This window comes from Hyaena hyaena, unplaced genomic scaffold (assembly GCF_003009895.1).
Source record: "Hyaena hyaena isolate Hyena2069 unplaced genomic scaffold, ASM300989v1 scaffold_1127, whole genome shotgun sequence".
Taxonomy (NCBI): Eukaryota; Metazoa; Chordata; class Mammalia; order Carnivora; family Hyaenidae; genus Hyaena; species Hyaena hyaena.
The window spans coordinates 479121-500871 of record NW_024081762.1 but is presented as its reverse complement, the minus strand read 5'-3'; the positions used below and the strand labels follow the sequence as shown (position 1 = coordinate 500871).

At 45.3% G+C, this 21751-nt stretch overlaps 1 protein-coding gene across 1 annotated transcript in view; it reads right to left on the bottom strand.

The window, feature by feature from the left end:
• Nucleotides 1–4936: 4936 nt before the first annotated feature.
• Nucleotides 4937–21751, bottom strand: part of RGS20 (regulator of G protein signaling 20) — a 51624-nt gene continuing 34809 nt past the window's right edge. Inside the window, exons 3-5 of the mRNA XM_039222441.1 lie at nt 11530–11616; nt 9340–9574; nt 4937–5930 (exon numbers count right to left, since the gene is read on the bottom strand). Of these exons, the coding sequence (XP_039078372.1) occupies nt 5742–5930; nt 9340–9574; nt 11530–11616 (511 nt within the window). The 3' untranslated portion in view covers nt 4937–5741. The remainder of the gene's footprint in view (nt 5931–9339; nt 9575–11529; nt 11617–21751) is intronic.

The following is a 21751-nucleotide window of genomic DNA, read 5'->3' as shown; positions in this document are numbered from 1 at the left end:
GGGAGAGGCAGAGAGAGAGGGAGATACTGAATCCAAAGCAGGCTCCAGGCTCTGAGCTGTCAGTACAGACCCAATGTGGGGATTGAACTCACCAACCATGAGATCATGACCTGAGCTGAAGTTGGTTGCTTAACCAACTGAGCTAGCCAGGTGCCTCCAGCTCATCTTTTTGTTTTTATGTTTATTTATTTATTTTGAGAGAGAGAGGGAGAGAGAGACTCCCAAGCAGGCTCTGTGCTGTCACTGCAGAGCCGGACGCAGGCCCAATCCCATGAACTGCGAGATCATGACCTGAGCTGAAATCAAGAGTTGGATGCTCACCCGACTGAGCCACCCAGGTGCCCCTCTGCTCATCTTTATAGCCCATTGATTTCTTCTGTTAATTCTAATGTATTCTGTCTTTCCTTTTTCGTCTATAGAGTTGTCTTACTCATCTGTAGGTACTGCTAATGCACTCTGCATAGTGCTCTTTAGTGTGTTTTCTAAACTTTTTGTGTTGTCTTTATGGCACAAAATTTAAGTTTTTTTCATCAAATCCAATCTATTAGTATTTTATGGTTTCTGGGTTTTATGTTTTGCTTAGGAAGACCTTTCCCTGGGCATCTTGGTGGCTCAGTCAGTTAAGCATCTGACTCTTGATATCGGCTCTGGTCATGATCTCATTGGTTTGTGGGTTTGAGCCCTGCATTGGGCGTTGTGCTGGCAGTGCGGAGCCTGGTTGGGATTCTCTCTCTCTCTCTCTCTCTCTCTCAAAATAAGTGATTAAACCTGAAAAAAAAAAAAAGACCTTTCCCATCTGAAGTTATAAAAATATTGTCTACATTTTTTTCTAATATTCTTATAATGTTCTTATTTTAAAAAGCTTTTCGATCTTTAAGCTCTTTTGGAATTTATATTTGTTTATATACCCATTTTTTTCCACATGAAGCACCATCCACCCCAACAAAAAAAACTTCAAAGTTTACTTAGGAATTTTCAAAAACCTTGGAATTGCATTGACTTTGTAGGATACATTTGGGGTGGCCTCTGGATTCTTTCCTACACACAGATGTCACTACCGATTGAGTCCCTGGATTAGTTGGTAGTGGTAGTGAGTTCTGTAGCCACATGGGCCGTGATGAACTCTCTCTGAGATGTGACACATTGAGAAACACATTTGGAATGGAATTTTTGTTTTTTCACTACAGAAATTCCATTTTCATGCTGTAGCTCTCCAGTTCTACAAACAGTTATTGAATACTGTTCTTAACTAGATTATACTATAATGAGGGATAAGGTCTATTTCCAATGCCTCTGGAGCTTACTGTCTCAGGGGAGAGACAGATAGATATGTGAACATGATTTGTAAACTCAGGTAAGTATGTGTATAGGAAAACCCTGGAATCCTCAAGAATGGCGCCCAACACAATGGAAGTATGGACGTGGAGGTCAGGTAAGGCTTCTTGGAGGCAGTAACGTGTGGGTAAATCTTAAGGAATGACTGGAGCTAGCTGACTGAAGGGTGGCATTGTAGAGAGGGGAATGATTAACAAAGTCTGAACAGATGAGCAGTTATGAAAGTAAGAAGCGCCTTGTCTATAAGTATATATTCTAGAATCTAAACCGTGTGTGGGCTTGGCTAGGGGGCCATATCCTGAGTATAGAGGTCCTTGCTTGTACACCAGACTAAGAATTTGGTATTTGTCCTATGGGCAGTTGGGAGCTACTAAACATTCTAAGGGACAGAGGGAGGGTGTTGGGCGGATTTGCATGTGAGAAAGATTGCCTTGAGGCATTTTGAAAGGTGGATTTGTTTTATTTTATTTTATTTTATTTTATTTATTTCTAGGAGAGAGAGAGACAGCGTGAGCAGGGGAGGGTCAGAGAGAGAGGGAGTCACAGACTGAAACAGGCTCCAGGCTCTGAGCTGGCAGGCAGCACAGAGCCCGACGCGGGGCTCGAACCCACGAACCGCGAGATCATGACCTGAGCGAGAAAGTCGGAGGCTTAACTGACTAGGCCACCCAGGCGCCCCTGAAAGGTGGATTTGAAAGGCTGAGAGATCAGGGCAGGGAGATCAGCCAGGAGGCTCTTGGCAATGACAGTGGCAGGTGTGAGATGATGGGGGTGGGAAGGAGGAAGGAGAAGAAAGCCATGAGAAATATTTGGAAGGAAAGACCAGCAGGGCTCGGTGGTTTTGTTTGCGAGGAGACAGCAGGGAGAAGTCAGCACCTGGATGAGAGCTTAGGGGACTGGCCGGGTGGCTGGGGTGGGGCTTGGAGGCAGGGGGGCGCTACGTCAGAATTTAGATGAGTTTCGCTCCTCTGTGGGATTCGCAAGGGGAGATGTCCCCAGGCAGCTGATTGGGATGCACGGAGGAGGTCTACCAGGTCCTGATTTGGGAGCTGTGAGCCCGTGGGCAGTAATTTAAACAATGGGGAGGGGATCGAAGAACCAAGGGCGTCAGGGGCGCCTGGGGGGCTCGGCCGGTTAGGTGTCCGACGACCGCTCAGGTCATGATCTCACGGTTTGAGTAATAATGGCAAGAACTCACGCGTAGTAAATGTAAATTTATAGTAAATCATATAAATCTTTATATGGATTCGTTTTTTTTAAGATTTTATTTTTAGAGTTTCTTTATTTTGAGAAAGAGAGCACAAACGGGGTAGGGGCAGGGAGGGAATCCCAACCAGGCTCCGCACTGTTAACGCAGAGCCTGATGCAGGGCTCGATCTCACGAACTGTGAGATCAGGACCTGAGCCAAAATCAAGAGTCGGACGCTTAACCAACTGAGCCACCGGGTGCCCCCTTTAAGATTTTGTTTTTAAATCGTCTCTACATCCAACGTGAGGCTCCACGTCAACCCTGAGATGGAGAGTCGCCTGCTCTACCGAGCGAGCCAGCCGTCGACTGGTTAGGATTTGCACGGCAGTGCCAGGGGAAGAGGCCCTCATCGTCCCTGCTTTCTTTTTTTTTAATAGTTTATTTATTTTTGAGACGGAGAGAGACAGAGCATGAATGAGGGAGGGGCAGAGAGAAAGGGAGACACAGAATCCGAAGCAGGCTCCAGGCTCTGAGCTGTCAGCACAGAGCCCGACGCGGGGCTCGAACCCACAATCCGTGGGCTCATGACCTGAGCTGAAGTCGTAGTTAACCGACTGAGCCACCCAGGCGCCCCATCATCGTCCCTGTTTTCATAGCCGAGGCCCCAGGCCCCAGGCCCAGGAGGGTTGTGCCCCCCCCCGGGTCAGGGAGCCCCCCCCCAACACTGTGTCAGGCCTGGCAGGTGGGGGCCCTGCAGGCGTTCACGGAGCGGGCGTGGAGGTGCCGAGACCGACACAGCAGGAGTGCGAAGTGTGATGAGGAAGGAGGGTCAGCGGGTCTGGGGAGCCCGGGACGCACGCGGTCCGGGAGGGCGAGGGTGACGATGGCCGGAGCCCCGGGCGGGGGGGGGGGGGTGCCGAGTGCGGGGCCGGCCGTCCCTGCTGCCGCGTCCCGGGGCTCGCTCTCCGTCCGTCCTTGCGAGGACTTACCGCCGGCTGTTTCCACGCTCGAGCTCCTCGGCCAGCCGGACTCAGATGCGTTGAAAATTCCCAAATCCTCCACGTAAAATCCCAGCACCCGGGACCCCATCCGACTGGGGTCTTTGCATCTTCCGTCACTTCATGTCCGCAGGTCCGCGACAGGGCGCTTTTGGGTTGTTCCGTTACAAATACCTTCCCTAAACCTCTGCCCCGCCACACTCACACACACACTCACACAAACACACACACACACACTCACTCTCACACACCCCTGTGTGTTGTAGCTTTGGCGTCCCCTCTGCCCGAATCTTCTGTCGCCCCGCAGGCCTTCTCTAGCCCAAGTTCCTCCCTGTCTCCACAGTGTGAGGTAGTGGCCGAGGACCCGGGTCATCCTCAGTGTGTAGAGGAGAGAGAGGGCTCATCTTCACTCACAGTCGGATCCCCTGTCTAGTGAGAACATGAGACCGTCGACTGCGGAATCAAAACCACATGTAAGGGGTTGATCCCTTGAAAAGGAGGAAAGAGGGGCGTCTGGGTGGCCCAGTCGGTTGACTGTCCAACTCTTGATTTCGGTTCGGGTCACGATCTCATAGTCGGGAGATCAAGCCCCGGGTCGGGCTCTGTGCCCACAGCAAGCAACTTGCTTGGGAGTCCCTCTCTGCCCCTCCCCTGCTCACTTTCTCAGAATAAATTTAGAAACAAGGAGGAAAGGGTACATCATTTCTCAGGACAAGACAGAGGGGAGATGCCCTTCCGGACATATTTGTAGGTTACACAGGAAGACGACAGGGTCAGGGACATGTACTCACAGGAAACTAAGAGGTAAGGTGGCCAAGGGCCTTAGTCTGGGGCTCGAAGAAAGTAATGAAGACGCTGTCAGGCCGAAGGGCCATGTGGATGACCACGAGGAAAGCCCTCCCCTGTGGGGTGAAGCCTGCTGTGGGCCCCTGGCACCTTACTTTCTTTCCTTTTCTTTTTTCTTTGCTCCTCTCCTCTTCTTCTATGTTTGTTTATTTTAGAGAGAGAGAGAAGTAGACAGAGAGGGAGGTAGAGAATCCCAAGCAGTCTCTGTGTTGTCAGCGAAAAGTCCAATTTGGGGCTTGAACTCATGAACTGCGAGATCATGACCTGAGCCGAGATCAAGAGTCAGATACTTAACCGACTGAGCCACCCCAGCGCTCCCTTGCACATTAATTTCCAACCTGCTACTCAAGCCATTCCAGATTTTGGAGGTCCTTCCCATTCACTGCAGCGAAGGGTTTTTCTCCAGGATGGTTCAAGTATACAAATCACTAGCTGTACCCGTAAGCTATTACCCCATTTGCCAACAATAAAAATAGAGTCCTAGTCCAGCCAAGAAACAGTACCTTGCACGTAACCAACTCTACTTACTTAATCTTACATTCTCAAATATTCACATGTGAAAAAAAAATGGAGATAAAACTCTTGTGCTTTATTTTTTTAGAGTGAAAATGCCCATATTTCTCTGAATAATAAAAAACGGAAATACGCTTATTTGAAAGTTTTGTTATGAACACGACTACGCTGTGGATTAAAAATTCATTCTTTAGGCTGGCAGATTCTGATAATAAAACAATGGTGACTTTTCAACAAAACTGTCTCAACACTGCTTTCCTTACCACACAGGAGACCGATCCGCTTACGAGCGCAGTACTTTACATTAACTAGTATAGATACACACGCACCTATATGTACCCGCATACACGTATTCTGAGCGTGGAATACCGTTTTATAAGTAGTGGTGACGCATCTTTATAAAACAGGGATTTGGGTCCAGTAATGGCGCTGAGAGGCAAAATAGAACAGCTTGATGGAAGGCAGGAGTAGCTAAGAAACACTTGAATGCCTTTTCTTTGGGAGGAGAGTCTTCAGATACTGGACTCATGCAAAACAAAAGCAGTCCTGTTTGCTCCTGTGGGCGTACACGCCCCAGGCAGTATAGTCTTCCAGTGTGTTCTTTGCCATTCGCGACATGCTAGTTACTGTAAATGTAAACATACTATCTTTATCTAAGACAGCCGACCCCATTGTTCTCCAAAAGGTGGCTGTGATTTACGTTGTGAATATACAGCCTCCCGGGGAAGGAAGCATCTGTTATTAAAATAGCCCGAGTATTACTCTAGCAGGAGATGCTACTATCTCTAAGTTCCCTGTACTAGACATAGTCCATGAGTTCTTTTATTATTTTATTAATAATAAATATATTTGAGAACATCCTAGGCTTCAGCTGATTTCTCAGATAAGGACTGAAGCAGATCTTTATAGAGGGCAGAGTTCATGAATCTGGGGTATGAGTCTCTGTGCATTAAGGTGTAGATCTGGAGTTGCGCATCATCAAATATGTGTTGAGAGGGTTCCACCATGTTCCTGTTGATGACCTCTCTTACTCGGGAGTCCAAGCTGACCTGTCAATCAAAACAAGTAAGAGGTGTATTACATACAGCTCTCTTTGGAAATCCCTACAAGTCTCCCGTGGCTTGTTTGGTTTTTTAAAAGTCCCACACCAAACAAGGTCATCCACGAATCTAAATTGCTGAGAGAGAAACTGAACACATAATGAACGGGGGGTGGGGTGGTGGTGGTTGTTCTCTCACTTCAGTGGCATCAGAAGCCCCCGGAAGGCTTGGTACGCAGCTTGCTGGGCTCCACCTGCAGAGTTTTGGACTCGGGTGGGTCTGGGGAAGGTGGACAATGTGAATTTCCCACAAGTAATGCTGGTGGGGATCGTGGTGCTTTAGGAAACCACAACATTGTTTTCCTTCTTTATTTATTAAAAAAGTTTTTAAAATCTATTTATTTTGAGAGAGTGAGCGAGCACAAGCTGTGGAGGGGAAGAGAGAAGAAGAGACAGAATCCCAAGGGGCTCAAACCCAGACACTGTGACATCATGACCTGAGCGGAGATCAAGAGTCAGATGCTTAACCAACCGCGCCACCCAGGTACCCCGTTTTCCTTCTTTAAAATGACTGTGCAATGTCCTTTGAAGAAAAATGACGGCATGCACAGACTTAGACCTTGCTAATTTCTTACTACCACGTGGGCTAAAACCTTGAGGTCCCAGGCTGTAACTGGCTAAGAATACAGTCACTGATTTCTGGGAATGAGGGTCAGGCCGGCTGGGGACTGGAAGCTAAACTAGAGCACCGTGGAAGGGTTCACAGCGCGGCTGTTAAATCCCAGCTATGTCACCGCCTAGCCGTGGGGACTTCGGCAAAGGAAACTGTGCCCTAGCAAACTCCTCCGTAAAGGGGATGATGGTGATGGTAGTTGGTGGGGATTTAACGAGAATTTTTATTTACAGCGCTTGGAATTCAGCAAGTCCCCAGGAGATGCTGGCTCTTCGTTCTCTGATGTTTCACGCATCCTAGGAAAGGCCGTCTCCTAGACCAGGGCAGGCTGCTGGGCTCACACCTTCCCCATGAACTGAACTCACACATCCTTCCCTTCTGGGTCAAGAACCTTTGTCGGCCCCTTGCCCCCGAGCTCATTCCCACAGCGGCCCTCAGCACTAGGCAATCCTCAGGTAGAAGCTTCTTGAGAGTCAGGGCCGGGTGCCCAGGGACACAGCTCCTGCCGAAGGAGGGGCCTGATACATGTCATTGGCTGAGGAAGAAATCGCCTGCTCTTGTTGGAGAAGTAAACGGATGTGGTGCAGAAACCACTGAGGACCATTTGGTTCACACGGAGCAGGGCACGCACGGAATGGCTACAGCTACCGCTCCGCACGAAGACGGGCTGGGGGGTGTCTGCTCGGGACAATGGAATGAAGGGAGGTAGCTTCACGAAGAGGCCATCCAGGGTGTGACGACGGTGCTCGGGGCCATGCCGGGGCTTTGCGTCCATCCTCCCTTGGAACCCTCCCAGACGAGCGGGAAACTGGTGATGCCTCCTGTGTACAGATGAGGAAACAGACGTCCAGAGAGGTGCCGAAATATACCAAAGGTTATAGAGCCATTAAATGAGAGAACCAGGGTTCAGACTCATGTGAATCCCACCCCAGAATCTAAGCTATTAAAAATATGTCATGCTTTTCTATTTCAAGTAATGGACACTTCCAGTTGGGAAGAAAGGGTCATCTTTGTATATCCTTTTTGCTTCACACATTTGATATTGAGTGTTTTGGTTATATGATGCTTTAAAAGTCAGCAATGGGGGCGCCTGGGTGGCTCAGTCGGTTAAGCATCCGACTTTGGCTCAGGTCATGATCTCACGGTTTGTGGGTTCAAGCCCCACATCGGGCTCTGTACTGACGGCTGGCTCAGAGTCTGGAGCCTGCTTCGGATTCTGTGTCTCCCTCTCTCTCTGACCCCCTCCTGCGCACACTGTCTTTCTCTCTTTCAGAAATAAATAAAAAACTTAAAAAAAAAAAGCGATGAAAATCGTAGCTCAGAAAAAATAAGGAAAAATCATGACAAAATAATATGTAGAAGCCATAAATTGAAGTATAAGAGTTCTCTTGCCTCTATTCATCCAAAATGGAAAGGACTTTCTGAACTCCACCTTCACACATCTATCACCGGAGTATGTCCAACTTAAACACACAGACGTAAGTAAGCGAAGTTGGCCCGGTGGTCTTTCTCCCGGGCACGATCCCAGCCCCTCTACCCAATTTCCACGAGCTGTGCCACCGTCCAGTCTGCCCGGACACGTGGGAATCGTCCAGAGGCTGGGACTCACCTCAAATCAAACCCCACCTCTCTGGTTTCCCTTAGGCTGACCCCAATCCGGCTCCTCGGGTCCCGTCTACACTAGTGAATAAGCCTGCCAACCCCCGCTGCCTCTCGTCTTCTCCTCCTACTCCATTCTGCGGCCATACTGGTCTCTCGAAGACCCCAATTCGATGACGTTGCCAGGCTAAACTCAAAGGGCTTCCTGAGATAACAGTCAGGAAACCCCAGCATGGCCCCCAAGCCCCTCGATGTTCTGGGACCACCCCCTTTTCTACACACTCTTCCTGCCTCCACCGTGTGCAGGCGCTCACGGTTTGGTGAACATGCCACACTCTGCAAGCCACACGACAGTCTTCCAGGTCACCCGATGGCCCGCTTCTGTCCTTGGCACACCTAGTCCACCCGTCGTGTTTCTGGTAGTTTCCGCCCCATGTCCTTAGTCCGTCCATGGTCTCTTCTAGGACCTCTGCCTCATTCCCTTCCCTCCTCCCCCATTGACAGTGCACTCCCCCAGCCCATGTCACACACCAGGGGCTCCACGTCTGTCTGCCCCCTTGACCGAAGCTTATTGACTTTATATTGTTAGAAGCACAGAGTGTGAAATAATGGGTGATTTCACAATCGGAGCTACAAGACACTAGGTTTTGAGATCAACTTGACCCCTCAGATTCTGCCTTTGAAGGAACAAAAAGCGGGCGATGGAAACTTGATTGATTTCACCCATCTGGTAGTTTCTCTGACACAGGAAAGGACGCCGTAGGGAAAACCTACGCAGCCTCCGTATCACATCAGCGATGCTATTTCACCTAAAATAAAAATAGCTGTAAAAAAGATTTTGCTCAGAAGAAAAGGATACTTTTGTTTAATGCTTACAGGGTAGAATAATTTTTAAACAGTATTTACAATAAAATGCATAGACTCCCCCTTCTGGAGAATCTGATGAAAGTCACGAATGCTATTTTTCCAGAAAAATGCACGAAGTCTTTCAGAGAGTGTAGCGGGGCACTCAAAGCCCGCCTGTGAGGCCACAGTCAAAGGCACCCGGACACTATGGGTGTTTTCTCCACCATCTCAGGTGACCCAACAGTGAGGGGGATCATTTGAGCCACGGCCCCCTGGGAGGAAAGCTTTGGTGGGTACCTACCTCTTTAGGAGAAAGAATAGAAATGTAGTCTTCATAGATGATCCTGGCCTTCTCTTCAATAATGGTCTTGTTAGCTTCTTTCTTCAGTTCCTCACACGCCATCCAGAAGAGCATATTTTCCTCACTGAACTCCGTTCGGAGGAATTCCCGGAAGGCGTTCCTCCCCGCCGGAGTGAGCACCACCTTGTCAAATGACTGTGCCCACGCGTTCACTTCTTCCAGAGTGGGGCTGGGGCTTCAGTGGGGACAGAAAGCAAGGGGCAGGATGGACCCATGTTACTGGTGATCCCTTTGAAATTCATCGCTAGAAACACAGCTTTCGCCCCATCTGAGAATGGAAGCGTGTGCCCAGGCCCTTTTGGGAAGAGAGCGCTGTTCTCATTTCCTGAAGCCTTTAGCAAACAGCCGTGACTACGGAACTGTTTTTGCTGGAGTGCACGGCTTTCAAATTGCTTAGCTGGAGGGCATGGCCACGGCCAAAGTGCTTGCAAACCAAGCGCTAGAATAACTGCTCAGAACACACGGGTTTGCACCTAGAGGAGTCCTGGCAAAGCTTTAAACTTGTAACAGTGAAGAAAAATTCTAGAAGCATCTGACCAGAACTCTCCAGTCCCCTGTGACAGGGCTAAGTCAGACCTCAGCACACCGCCTTCCAGAACAGCAACGGGACTGTGTCTCTTTAGTGGTTTTTAAAACTGGAAAGAGACGGGGCGCCTGGGTGGCTCAGTTGCTTGAGCGTCGGACTTCAGCTCAGGTCGTGATCTCAAGGTTTGTGGGTTCAAGCCCTGCATTGGGCTCTGTGCTGACAGCTTAGAGCCTGGAGCCTGCTTCTGATTCTGTGTCTCCCTCCCTCTCCACCCCTCCCCTGCTCATACTCTCTGTCTCTCTCTCAAAATAAGCATTAAGAAAAGATTTACATTGGAAAGAGAATTTTAAAGAGAGAAAAGAATATGCTCTATAACTGCAAGTTACAAAGGGTGACAAACACCCACTGTGAGTTCAGCATTCACCTTGAGAGTGAACAGCACCCTCAACAGCCACACCTGCCTTGGCGTCCTGCCCACACGCTGCTGGCCTGGCGCCCTCCTCCACGAGGGGACCTGCTATTCTTAATTTTGGACTCCCTGTTTTAGTTTATGTTTACTTATATTTTAAATATATTGAGATCAGTTAACAATGATCCTTCTTGGGGCGCCTGGGTGGCTCAGTCGGTTAAGCGTCCGACTTCGGCTCAGGTCATGGTCTCATGGTTCATGAGTTTAAGCCCCACATGGGGCTCTGGGCTGACAGCTCAGAGCCTGGAGCCTGCTTCAGATTCTGTGTCTCACTCTCTCTGACCCTCCCCTGCTCACACTGTCTCTCTCTCTCTCTCTCTCAGAAATAAATAAAACATTAAAAAAATTTTTTAAACTCATAAACTGTGTTAAGATTTTTTTTTAAGTTTTTATTTATTTCTTCAGTAATCTCCACATCCAATGTGGGGCTCAAATTCACGACCCTGAGATCAAGAGCCTCAAACCCTTCCAACTGAGCGTGCCAAGTGCCCCAAATTGTGGAAGATTTTAATATGCTTCCCAGACTTTGAAAAGTCTGGGTAAGGATAAATAAGATAAAGAATGCAGAAAAAAACCACTTCTGCCCCTCCACCACTCATGCTCTGTCTCAAAAATAAATGAAACACTTAAAAAAGTTTTTAAAAAATGTTTATTCTTTCTTTTTTTGAGAGACAGAGAGACAGAGAATGAACAGGGAAGAGGCAGAGAGAGAGAGAGAGAGGGAGACACAGAACCTGAAGTAGGCTCCAGGCTCTGTGCTGACAGCTCAGAGCCTGATGCAGGGCTCAAACTCACGAACCACAAGATCATGACCTGAGCCAGAGTCAGACGCTTAACCGACTGAGCCGCCCAGGCGACCCTCACCATGGTCTTTTTAAAAGTCTACCATGTGAAAATAGGATAATGTCATGTTTAGTCAAGAAGCATCGATTTATATTTGTGATTAGCAGGGATGCGGTTAATAATGGAACTAATTTTTCTGTCACATAATGAATTCTGCAGAGAGAAGATGTGGTGCCACATTATGATTTGTTATTAAATTGCAGTAAGAGAAACTGTGTTCCAATGCAAAAAAAATAAAAATAAGAAGGCTAGCATTTCTGTCAGTTTAGTAAGCTAAACAATGAGACGTTACCTTTCTTCACAGGTTGGAAGGTCTTCTCGTACGAGTTCATGGGAGGCCCTCCTGGGTCTCTGTTCTTCTTGGTTTCTAACAGTGAGACTGCATGAAACATGACATTTAAATGTCATTTGAGATCATTCTGTATCAAGGAATATTTTAAAGATATTATTTTTCAGTAATCTCTATACCCAGTGTGGGGCTCGAACCCACAACCCCAAGATTGAGTTGCATGCTCTATAGACTGAGCCAGTCAGATGTAGCAAAGAATATATTGAACATTTTTTTTAATGGTTTTTTTTTTGTTAATTTATTTCTAGGAGAGAGAGAGAGAGAGACAGCGTGAGCAGGGGAGGGTCAGAGAGAGAGGGAGACACAGACTGAAACAGGCTCCAGGCTCTGAGCTGGCAGTCAGCACAGAGCCCGACACGGGGCTCGAACCCACGAACCGCAAGATCATGACCTAAGCGAAAGTCGGACGCTTAACCGACTAAGCCACCCAGGCACCCCGAATATATTGAACATTTTAAAAAAATGTTTATTTATTTTTGAAAGAGAGAGACAGAGTGTGAGTGGGGGAGGGTCAGAGAGAGAGGGAGACACAGAATCTGAAGCAGGCTCCAGGCTCCCAGCTGTCAGCACAGAGCCCAACGTGGGGCTCGAACTCATGAACTGCAAGATCATGACCTGAGCTAAAGTCAGACACTTTAACTGACTGAGCCACCCAGGCTTCCCGAGGCTATTACTTTCTTAATAGCTTCACTGAACCATCACTGATACATCATGAAGTCACCTGCTTAAAGCGAACGATCCAGTGGTTTGCAGCATAATCAGGTTGTACAATGGTCACTACTAACTTCAGAATGTCTGGATCACTGTAAGAGGAAGCCCTCCTTACCCCCCATATCCCACACCCTCCAGCCCTAGACGTGTGCTCACCCACCTAGGTCCTGTCTCTGTGGATACACCTCTTCTGAACGATACAGCATGTGTTCTTTGGTGACTGCCTTCTCTCACCGGGCATGATGTCTGTGAGGCTCATTCAGGTCGTAGTCAGTATCAACACTTCAATCCTTTCTGCAGCTTAATAACGGCCCATTGAACGGGGACATAGGGCCATTTGTTATCCGTCAATCGATGACCACCTAGGTTAGTTGCACTTCTTGGCTGTTATAAATAATCCCACTGTGCACATTCTGTGCACGTCTGTTTTTATTTCTCTTGCGTAGATACTTACAAACGGAAAGGCTCTCATACGTTAACTCTATTTTTAACATTCTGAAGAGGTCCCAAACTGTCTCCCAAAGTAGCCGCACCATTTGACATTCCTACCGGCAATGTTGGGAGGTTTCCCCACATCCTTGCCAACACCTGTCTGTCCTTTTTATTCTTGCCAGTTCAGGGGGTATGAAGTGGTAGCTCACTGTGGCTTTGATTTGCATTTTGCTAGCGGCTAACGACACTTGAGTATTTTTTCATGTATTTATTAGCTATTTGTACATATTCTTTAGAGACCTATCTACTGAGATCTTTTGCCTGCTTTTAACTTGGTTTGTTTTTTAAGGGCGCCTGGGTGGCTCAGTCGGTTAAGCGTCTGACTTCCTCAGGTCATGATCTCCCGGTTCGTGAGTTTGAGCCCCACATTGGGCTCCCTGCTGTCAGCAGAGCCTGCTTTGGATCTTCTGTCCGCGTTTCTTTCTGCCCCTCCCCGACTGTTCTCTCTCTCTCTCTCAAGATAAACTTAAAAAAATAAATTGGTTTTTTATTTTTTAATTAAAAATTTTTTTAAATGTTTTATTTATTTCTGAGAGAGGAAGAGAGCCAGCATGAGCAGCAGAGGGTCAGAGAGAGAGGGAGATACAGAATCTGAATCAGGCTCCAGATTCTGTCAGCACAGAACCCGACACGGGGCTCGAACCCACAAACCGTGTGATCATGACCTGAGCTGAAGTTGGACGCCCAACCGACTGAGCCACCCAGGACCCCTATAATTTTTTTAAAAAATTTATTTCTGAGAGAGAGAGAGAGAGATTGAGAGAGAGAGAGAGACAGTGTGAGCAGGGGAGGGTCAGACAGAGAGGGAGACACAGAATCTGAAACAGGCTCCAGGCTCCGAGCTGTCAGCACAGAGCCCGATGCGGGGCTTGAACCCATGAACTGTGAGATCATGACTTGAGCTGAAGTCCAACGCTTAACCGACTGAGCCACCCAGGCGCCCCTAAATTGGTTTGTTTTTTTATTTTGGTATCATAAGAGTTCTTTTACATCTGAAGGCTATTCTTTTTTACACTAATTCTTTATTTTTCTAGGATTTGAATTCTTCTGTGTTTGCATTAGCTTCACAGTCATTCTGTTGGCATTTCCGGGTGTACTCTCTTATCTTCTGCAGATGGCGAGTCTTACCACTTCTCTTCGGATTCTTAGGCCTCTGGTTGTTTCCCCTTGTCCAACTGCATCATCACCTGATACCTAACATCCAATGTTAAACTGGGGGGAGAACAGACATCCTTGCTGTGTTCTTGCTTTTAAAGCAGGAAGGCTTTTAGTTCCTTATTAATTTCAAAATGGGGGCACTTGGCTGGCTCAGGAGTCTGTGACTCTTGATCTCGGGGCTATACATTCAAGCCCCACATTGATGTAGAGATTACTTCAAAATAAAATCTTGGGCGCCTGGGTGGCTCAGTACGTTAAACGTCCGACCTCAGCTCAGGTCATGATCTCACGGTTCATGAGTTCAAGTCCCCCATCGGGCTCTGTGCTGACAGCTGTAGCCTGGAGCCTGCTTCGGATTCTGTGTCTCCTTCTCTCTCTGCGCCTCCCCTGCTCGCATTCCGTGTGTCTGCCTCTTTCTCTCAAAAATAAATCAACATAAAAAAAAAATCTTTAAAAAAGTTTTTCAAAAAGATATTAAGTTTGCGTTATCTGGCTATTGCCACTGTACCATCTTTCCTATCCTTTTTATTATATGGCTTTCCTTTCCACTCTTTCTACCATTTTAGATAAGTAATTTGGCCTATTAACAGCACATTTGTTTTATGGATTTTCAGTAATGGAGGGTGGGGTGGGTGTGCAGCTCTGTTTTTCTTTGATGCGAAGTCAGGAGACATGCAGGAAGCCTCCACTTTGTGGCTTCCACGATGCCAGTTTCGGTAAATAATGGTTTCTGAAAACAAAAGCACACTTCCGAGGCATGTGGACGGCGTGCTCGCTGTGAGAGCATTAATACCGCTGGACTTCTTAGGCATCTTTTGTTAAGCAGAAAACATTAGTACACAGTGGGTATGAAAAATCGAAGAGGAAAAAAAGGATGAATTCGACACGAGATTTCTAAGAGGCCTGGAAGTTATACTGTGAGTTAAATAACACAGTCTTTATTTAAGCTTTGACATGTTTTCCCTGTCTCATTATTTTAGAAGTAGGAATATTTCTTCACGAAATAATGTGTTCTTTAAAAAGTGAAAGGTGTATTTTGTGCCAATTTTTATTTTTTATTTATTTATTTTTTAAATGTTTTATTTATTTATTTAGAGAGAGACAGCGTGAGCAGGGGAGGGTCAGAGAGAGAGGGAGACACAGAATCCGAAGCAGGCTCCAGGCTATGAGCTAGCCGTCAGCACAGAGCCTGATGCGGAGCTCGAACCCACTAACCGTGATATCACGACCTGAGCCGAAGTCAGTTGCTTAACCGACTGAGCCACCCAGGCGCCCCTTGCATCAATTTTTAAACCGGAGTTTATTGTTACTATCACGGTAGAACAAGAAGAAAATGTTGCTGGAAGCTAAAATAGCTGCTCACTATGTTTAAGAACTAGTCAGTGAAAGAAGTCCCATGGCTAGTTATGTTTTGGTAAATGTTTTGGTTCTAAAGAGGAAGAAATTCTTGAGTCTTCTAGAAAGAAAAAAAAAGTTTGTTTTTAGAAATCAAGCATCTGCATGACTTCGTTGATAAAACGAAATCCCATAAGGGCATGAAGCAGAATTTTGAGGAAGGTAACAACACAGGCTTATGAAACATACTGACATTTACTCTTCTTAAAAATCGATGCTACTGGGGCGCCAGCGAGGCTCAGTCGGTTAAGTATCGGACTTCGGCTCAGGTCATGATCTCACGGTGGTTCAGGGGTTTGAGCCCCATATCGGGCTCTGTGCTGACAGCTCAGAGCCTGGAGCTCCTTCAGATCCTGTGTCTCCTCTCTCTGCCCCTCCTCCGCTCACGCTCTGTCTCACTCTCTCAAAAATAAATAAATGTAAAAAAAATTTTTTTAAAAATTGATGCTACTATGTTTTATCAACACGGATGAATCACAAAGGCATGTTGAGGAAAAAAAAAATCAAGGAGATTAAATATTGAAACAGTTAACGTTTGCTGTGTACTTTCTTCTACCCCATTTCACCCGTGTCTACTCCAGAGAGAATTACTATCCTGAATTTGTTCTCACTCCATTCATAGCTACGCTACTCCATGTAGAAACATATAAATACAAAAACATATTTCGAATTTGTAAAGGTATTATGATACAACACGCATTGCTTTACAAATTTTTAAAAAGATTTTTTCTCCAGCACGTGAATTTATTTATTTGTACTCCAATTAAATAAATTTTATTTTATTTTAGTCTTTTAAAAATTTACTTTTTTTAAAAACTTACATCCAAGTTAGTTAGCATATAGCGCAACAATGATTTCAGGACTAGATTCCTTAACACCCGCCCCTCGCCCATTTAGACCATCTCCTCCCCAAAACCCCTCCAGTAACTCTCTGTTTGTTCTCCGTATTTAAGAGCCTCTGATGTTTTGTCCCCCTCCGTTTTTACATTATTTTTGCTTCCCTTCTCCTACGTTCATCTGTTTCATCTCTTGAAGTCCTCAGATGGGTGAAGTCACGTGATAGTTGTCTTTGACTAATTTCGCCTAGCAGTTCCTCTAGTTCCTCTAGTTCCTCTAGTTCCATCCAAGTACCTGCAAGTGGCAAGATTTCATCCTTTTTTGATTGCCAAGGAATCTTCCACTGTGTATATATATATACATACTACATCTTCTTTATCCATTCATCCATTGATGGACTTTTGGGCTCTTTCTATACTTTGGCTCTTGTCCATAGTGCTGCTGTAAACACTGGGCGGCATGAATGAATTTCATTTTGTTCATGAAATTCATGATTTTCTCCAGCACGTGAATTTAAATGCGGTGCGGTATTGCATTCTAACTACTCTTTATCCATTTTCCTGTTCACAAACCTCAGGGACATTTCCATTTTCTGTCAGTCAGATCCATGCTCCCGAGTCCTCTCATAAAGGTCTCCTTCTGCATGTGTACAAGAGGTTTTTTTTAGGGTAGAGTGTTGTATTTAGAAGACTATGTATTTTGGGGTGCCTGGGTGCCTTCTGTCTCTATGAATTTACCTGTTCTGGACATTTCTCATAAATGGAATCATACAGTATGTGGTCTTTGGTATCTGGCTCCTTTTACTTCGCATAATCTTTACAAAGTTTATCCACATTTCAGCAGTTTTAGTACTTCATTCCTTTTATGGTCAAATCATATTCCCCTGTATGGATACACCATGTTTTGTTTATCTATTCATTAGTTGGTGGACATTTAGGTTGCTTCTGGTTTGGGGCTAGTATTAATCACCCTGCTATACATATTCGTGTACAAGCCTTTGTGTGGAATATATTTCTCTTGTTAGGCACATTTTAATATTTTAATGTCACCAAGTTTACGAATCTTTTAAAAAAGTCAGTCTTCCCAGTGCCAAGATCAGAAAGATATTATCCTATGCAGCAAAGGCAGTCCTAAGAGGAAAGTACATTGCACTCCAGGCCTATTTCAAGAAATTAGAGAAAGTGCAAGTGCAAAATCTAACAACTCGCCTAAAGGAACTTGAGGCAGAGCAACAAGAGCGCCCCAAACCCAGTAGGAGAAGAGAAACAGTAAAAATCAGGACAGAAATAAACAACATAGAGACCAAAAAAATAATTGAACAGATCCATGAAACCAAGAGTTGGTTCTTTGAAAAAATAAACAAAATTGACAAACCTCTAGCCGGACTTATCTTTTTATTTTTTTTAATGTTTTATTTATTTCTAGGAGAGAGAAAGAGAGACAGCGTGAGCAGGGGAGGGTCAGAGAGAGAGGAAGTCACAGACTCCAGGCTCTGAGCTGGCAGTCAGCACAGAGCCCAACGCGGGGCTCGAACCCACGAACCGCGAGATCATGACCTAAGCGAAAGTCGGACGCTTAACCGACTAAGCCACCCAGGTGCCCCTAGCCAGACTTCTAAAAAAGAAAAGAGAGAGCACTCAGATAGACAAAATCATGAATGAAAATGGACTTATTACAACCAACCCCTCAGAAATACAAGCAATTATCAGGGAATACTATGAAAAATTATATGCCAACAAACTGGACAGAATTTGAAGATTCTAATTTGAATTTCTTCAAATTAGAAGAAATGGGCAAATTCCTAAACACACACTCACTACCAAAATTCACACGGGAAGAAATAGAAAATCTGAACAGACCCATAACTAGTGAAGAAATCAAATCAGTTATCAAAAATCTCCCAACAAATAAAAGCCCTGGACCTGATGGCTTCCCAGGGGAGTTCTAACAGACATTTAAAACGGAATTAATACCCATTCTTCTCAAGCTATTCCAAAAAACAGAAATTGAAGGAAAACTTCCAGACTCATTCTATGAAGCCAGCATCACTCTGATTCCCAAGCCAGACAGAGATCCAGCAAAAGAAGAGAACTACAGGCCAATATCCTTGATGAATATGGATGCAAAAATCCTCAACAAGATACTTGCAAATCGAATCCAACAACACATAAAAAGAATTATCCACCAAGATCAAGTAGGATTCATTCCTGGGTTACAGGGCTGGTTCAACATTCGCAAATCAATCAATGTGATACATCACATCAACAAAAGAAAAGATAAAAACCATATGATCCTGTCAACAGATACAGAAAAAGCATCTGACAAAATACAACATCCCTTCTTAATAAAGACCCTTGAGAAAGTCGGGTTGGAAGGAACTTACTTAAACATCATAAAAGCCATCTATGGGAAGCCCTCAGCTAACATCATCCTCAATGAGGAAAAACTGAGAGCTTTCCCCCTGAGATCAGGAACACGACAGGGATGTCCACTCTCACCACTGCTGTTTAACATAGTGCTGGAAGTCCTAGCATCAGCCATCAGACAACAAAAGGAAATCAAAGGCATCAAAATCGGCAAAGAAGTCAAACTCTCACTTTTCGCAGATGACATGATACTCTACATAGAAAACCCGATAGACCCCACCAGAAGCCTACTAGAACTGATCCAAGAATTCAGCAAAGTTCCAGGGTACAAAATCAACGTACAGAAATCAGTTGCATTTTTATACACCAACAATGAAGCAACAGAAAGAGAAATCAAGAAACGGATCCCATTCACAATTGCACAGAAAAACCATAAAGCACCTAGGAATAAACCTAACCAAGGATATAAAAGATCTGTATGATGAAAACTATAGAAAACTTATGAAGGAAATTGAAGAGGACACAAAGAAATGGAAAAACATTCCATTCTCATGGATCGGAAGAATGAATATAGTTAAAATGTTATTACTACCCAAAGCAATCTACACATTCAATGCAATCCCAATAAAAATTGCACCAGCGTACTTCTCAAAACTAGAACAAACCATCCTCAAATTTGTATGGAACCACAGAAGACCCCGAATAGCCAAAGTAATACTAAAGAATAAAACCAAAATGGGAGGTATCACCATCCCAGACTACAAAGCTGTCATCATCAAGACAGTATGGTATTGGCACAAAAACAGACACATAGACCAATGGAACAGAATTGAGAACTCAAAAGTGGACCCAAAAGTGTACAGCCAACTAATCTTTGACAAAGCAGGAAAGAGTATCTAATGGAAAAAAGACAGTCTCTTTAATAGATGGTGCTGGGAGAACTGGGCAGCAACATGCAGAAGAATGAAACTAGATCAATTTCTCACACCATACACAAAAATAAACTCAAAATGGATAAAGGACTTGAACGTGAGACAGGAAACCATCAAAACCCTAGAGGAGAAAGCAGGAAACAACCTCCTTGACCTCCACTGCAGCAATTTCTTGACACATTCCCAAAAGCAAAAGAAGCAAGAGCAAAAATAAACTGTTGGGACCTCATCAAGATTAAAAGCTTCTGGACGGCAAAGGAAACAATCCATAAAACTAATAGGCAACCAATGAAATGGGAAAAGATAGTTGCAAATGACATATCAGATAAAGGGTTAATATCCAAAATCTATAAGGAACTCACCAAACTCCACACTCGAAAAACAAACAACCCAGCGAAGAAATGGGCAGAAGACATGAACAGACACTTCTCCAAAGAGGACATCCAGATGGCTGACAGACACATGAAACGATGCTCAGCATCCCTCCTCATCAGGGAAATACAAATCAAAACCACACTGAGATACCACCTCACGACAGTCAGAGTGGCTAAAATGAGCAAATCAGAGGACTCTAGATGCTGGCGAGGATGTGGAGAAACGGGCACCCTCCTACACTGTTGGTGGGAATGTAAACTGGTACAGCCCCTCTGGAAAACAGTGTGGAGTTTCCTCAGGAAAATAACAATAGAACTCCCCTATGACCCAGCAATAGCACTGCTAGGAATTGACCCAAGGGATACAGGAGTGGTGATGCATAGGGGCACATGCACCCCAATGTTCATAGCAGCACTCTCAACAATAGTCAACACATGGAAAGAGCCTAAGTATCCATCAACGGACGAATGGATCAAGAAGATGTGGTTGATCTATATGATGGACTACTACATGGCAATGAGAAAGAATGAAATCTGGCTATGTGTAGCAACATGGATGGACCTTGAGGGTGTGATGCTGAGCGAAATAAGTCAGGCAGAGAAGGACAAATATCATATGTTTGCACGTATAGGAGGATTAGGAGGAACTTACCGGAGGACCATGGGGGAGAAGAAGGGGGGAATTAGTGGGGGAGAGGGAGAGAGGGAAACCATGAGAGACTCTTGAATGCTGAGAACAAACTGAGGACTGGGGGGGGGGGGGAGGGGGGAGATGTGCATGGAGGAGGGCACTTGTGGGGATGAGCACTGGGTGTTATATGGAAACCAAGTTGACAATAAACTATTTGTAAAAAATTTAAAAAAAAAAAGAAAGATATTATCCTATATTTTATCTTGGTTACTCACCTTAAGGCCTTTAAACCATTTGGATGAGTTGATCTTGTTTTTTGATTTTTGAGGTTTTTTTGGGGAGGGGGTTAGGGAGAGTCTGATTTTGTACGTGATGCAGTATAGGAATATACATCTATTTTTGTGGATTTGGATACCAGGTAGAGTGACCAACTCTCCTCGTTTGCCTGGGTCTCGTTTTCTGGGACATAGGACTTTTTTTTTAAAGCTTTCTTAAAAAATTTTTTTTTTAGGTCTTCATTTTATTTTGAGAGAGAGACAGAGAGAGTAGGAGTGGGGGAGGGGCAGAGAGCGAGGGAGATGCAGAATCTGAAGCAGGCTCCAGGCTCTGAGCTGTCAGCACAGATCCCGACGCGGGGCTCGAACCCACAGGCCATGAGTTCATGACTTGAGCCGAAGACAGATGCTTAACCGACTGAGCCCCCCAGGTGCCCCTATAGGACTTTTCAAAGCTAGAACCAAGAGATCCCAGGGAGCTGGGATAAGCCAGTCACCCCAATACCAAGTATCTTGGCATTTACCGAATAGTTCATTCTCTCGTTTAAAACCACGTTTGTCATATGTTGCCAGTTTCCTGTATTTCTTTTATTGTCTTCCCTTGGTGTGGAAACTATATGTTCTATTTCTGACTAATCAAGGATACCATTCATTTGGGAAGAAAATGTAACTTTTGTCCAAGTTATTTGGTTTGTCTATTATGAACATGAGATTATTTGTTTACAGCCCTGGATTTACACTTTTTAATGCTTACTTATTTATTTCGGGGGAGAGAGAGTACGAGCAGGACACGGGCAGAGAGGAGGGAGAGAGGGAATCCCCAGCAGGCTCCGCACTATCGGCACAGAGCCTGACGTGGTGCTGAAACTCACAAACCGTGAGATCATGACCTGAGCTGAAATTGAAGAGTCGGACGCTTAACCGACTGAGCCACCCAGGCGCCCCTGTATTTATGTTTGTTAAACACACAGTGAAGTATGACATTTTATAGCTG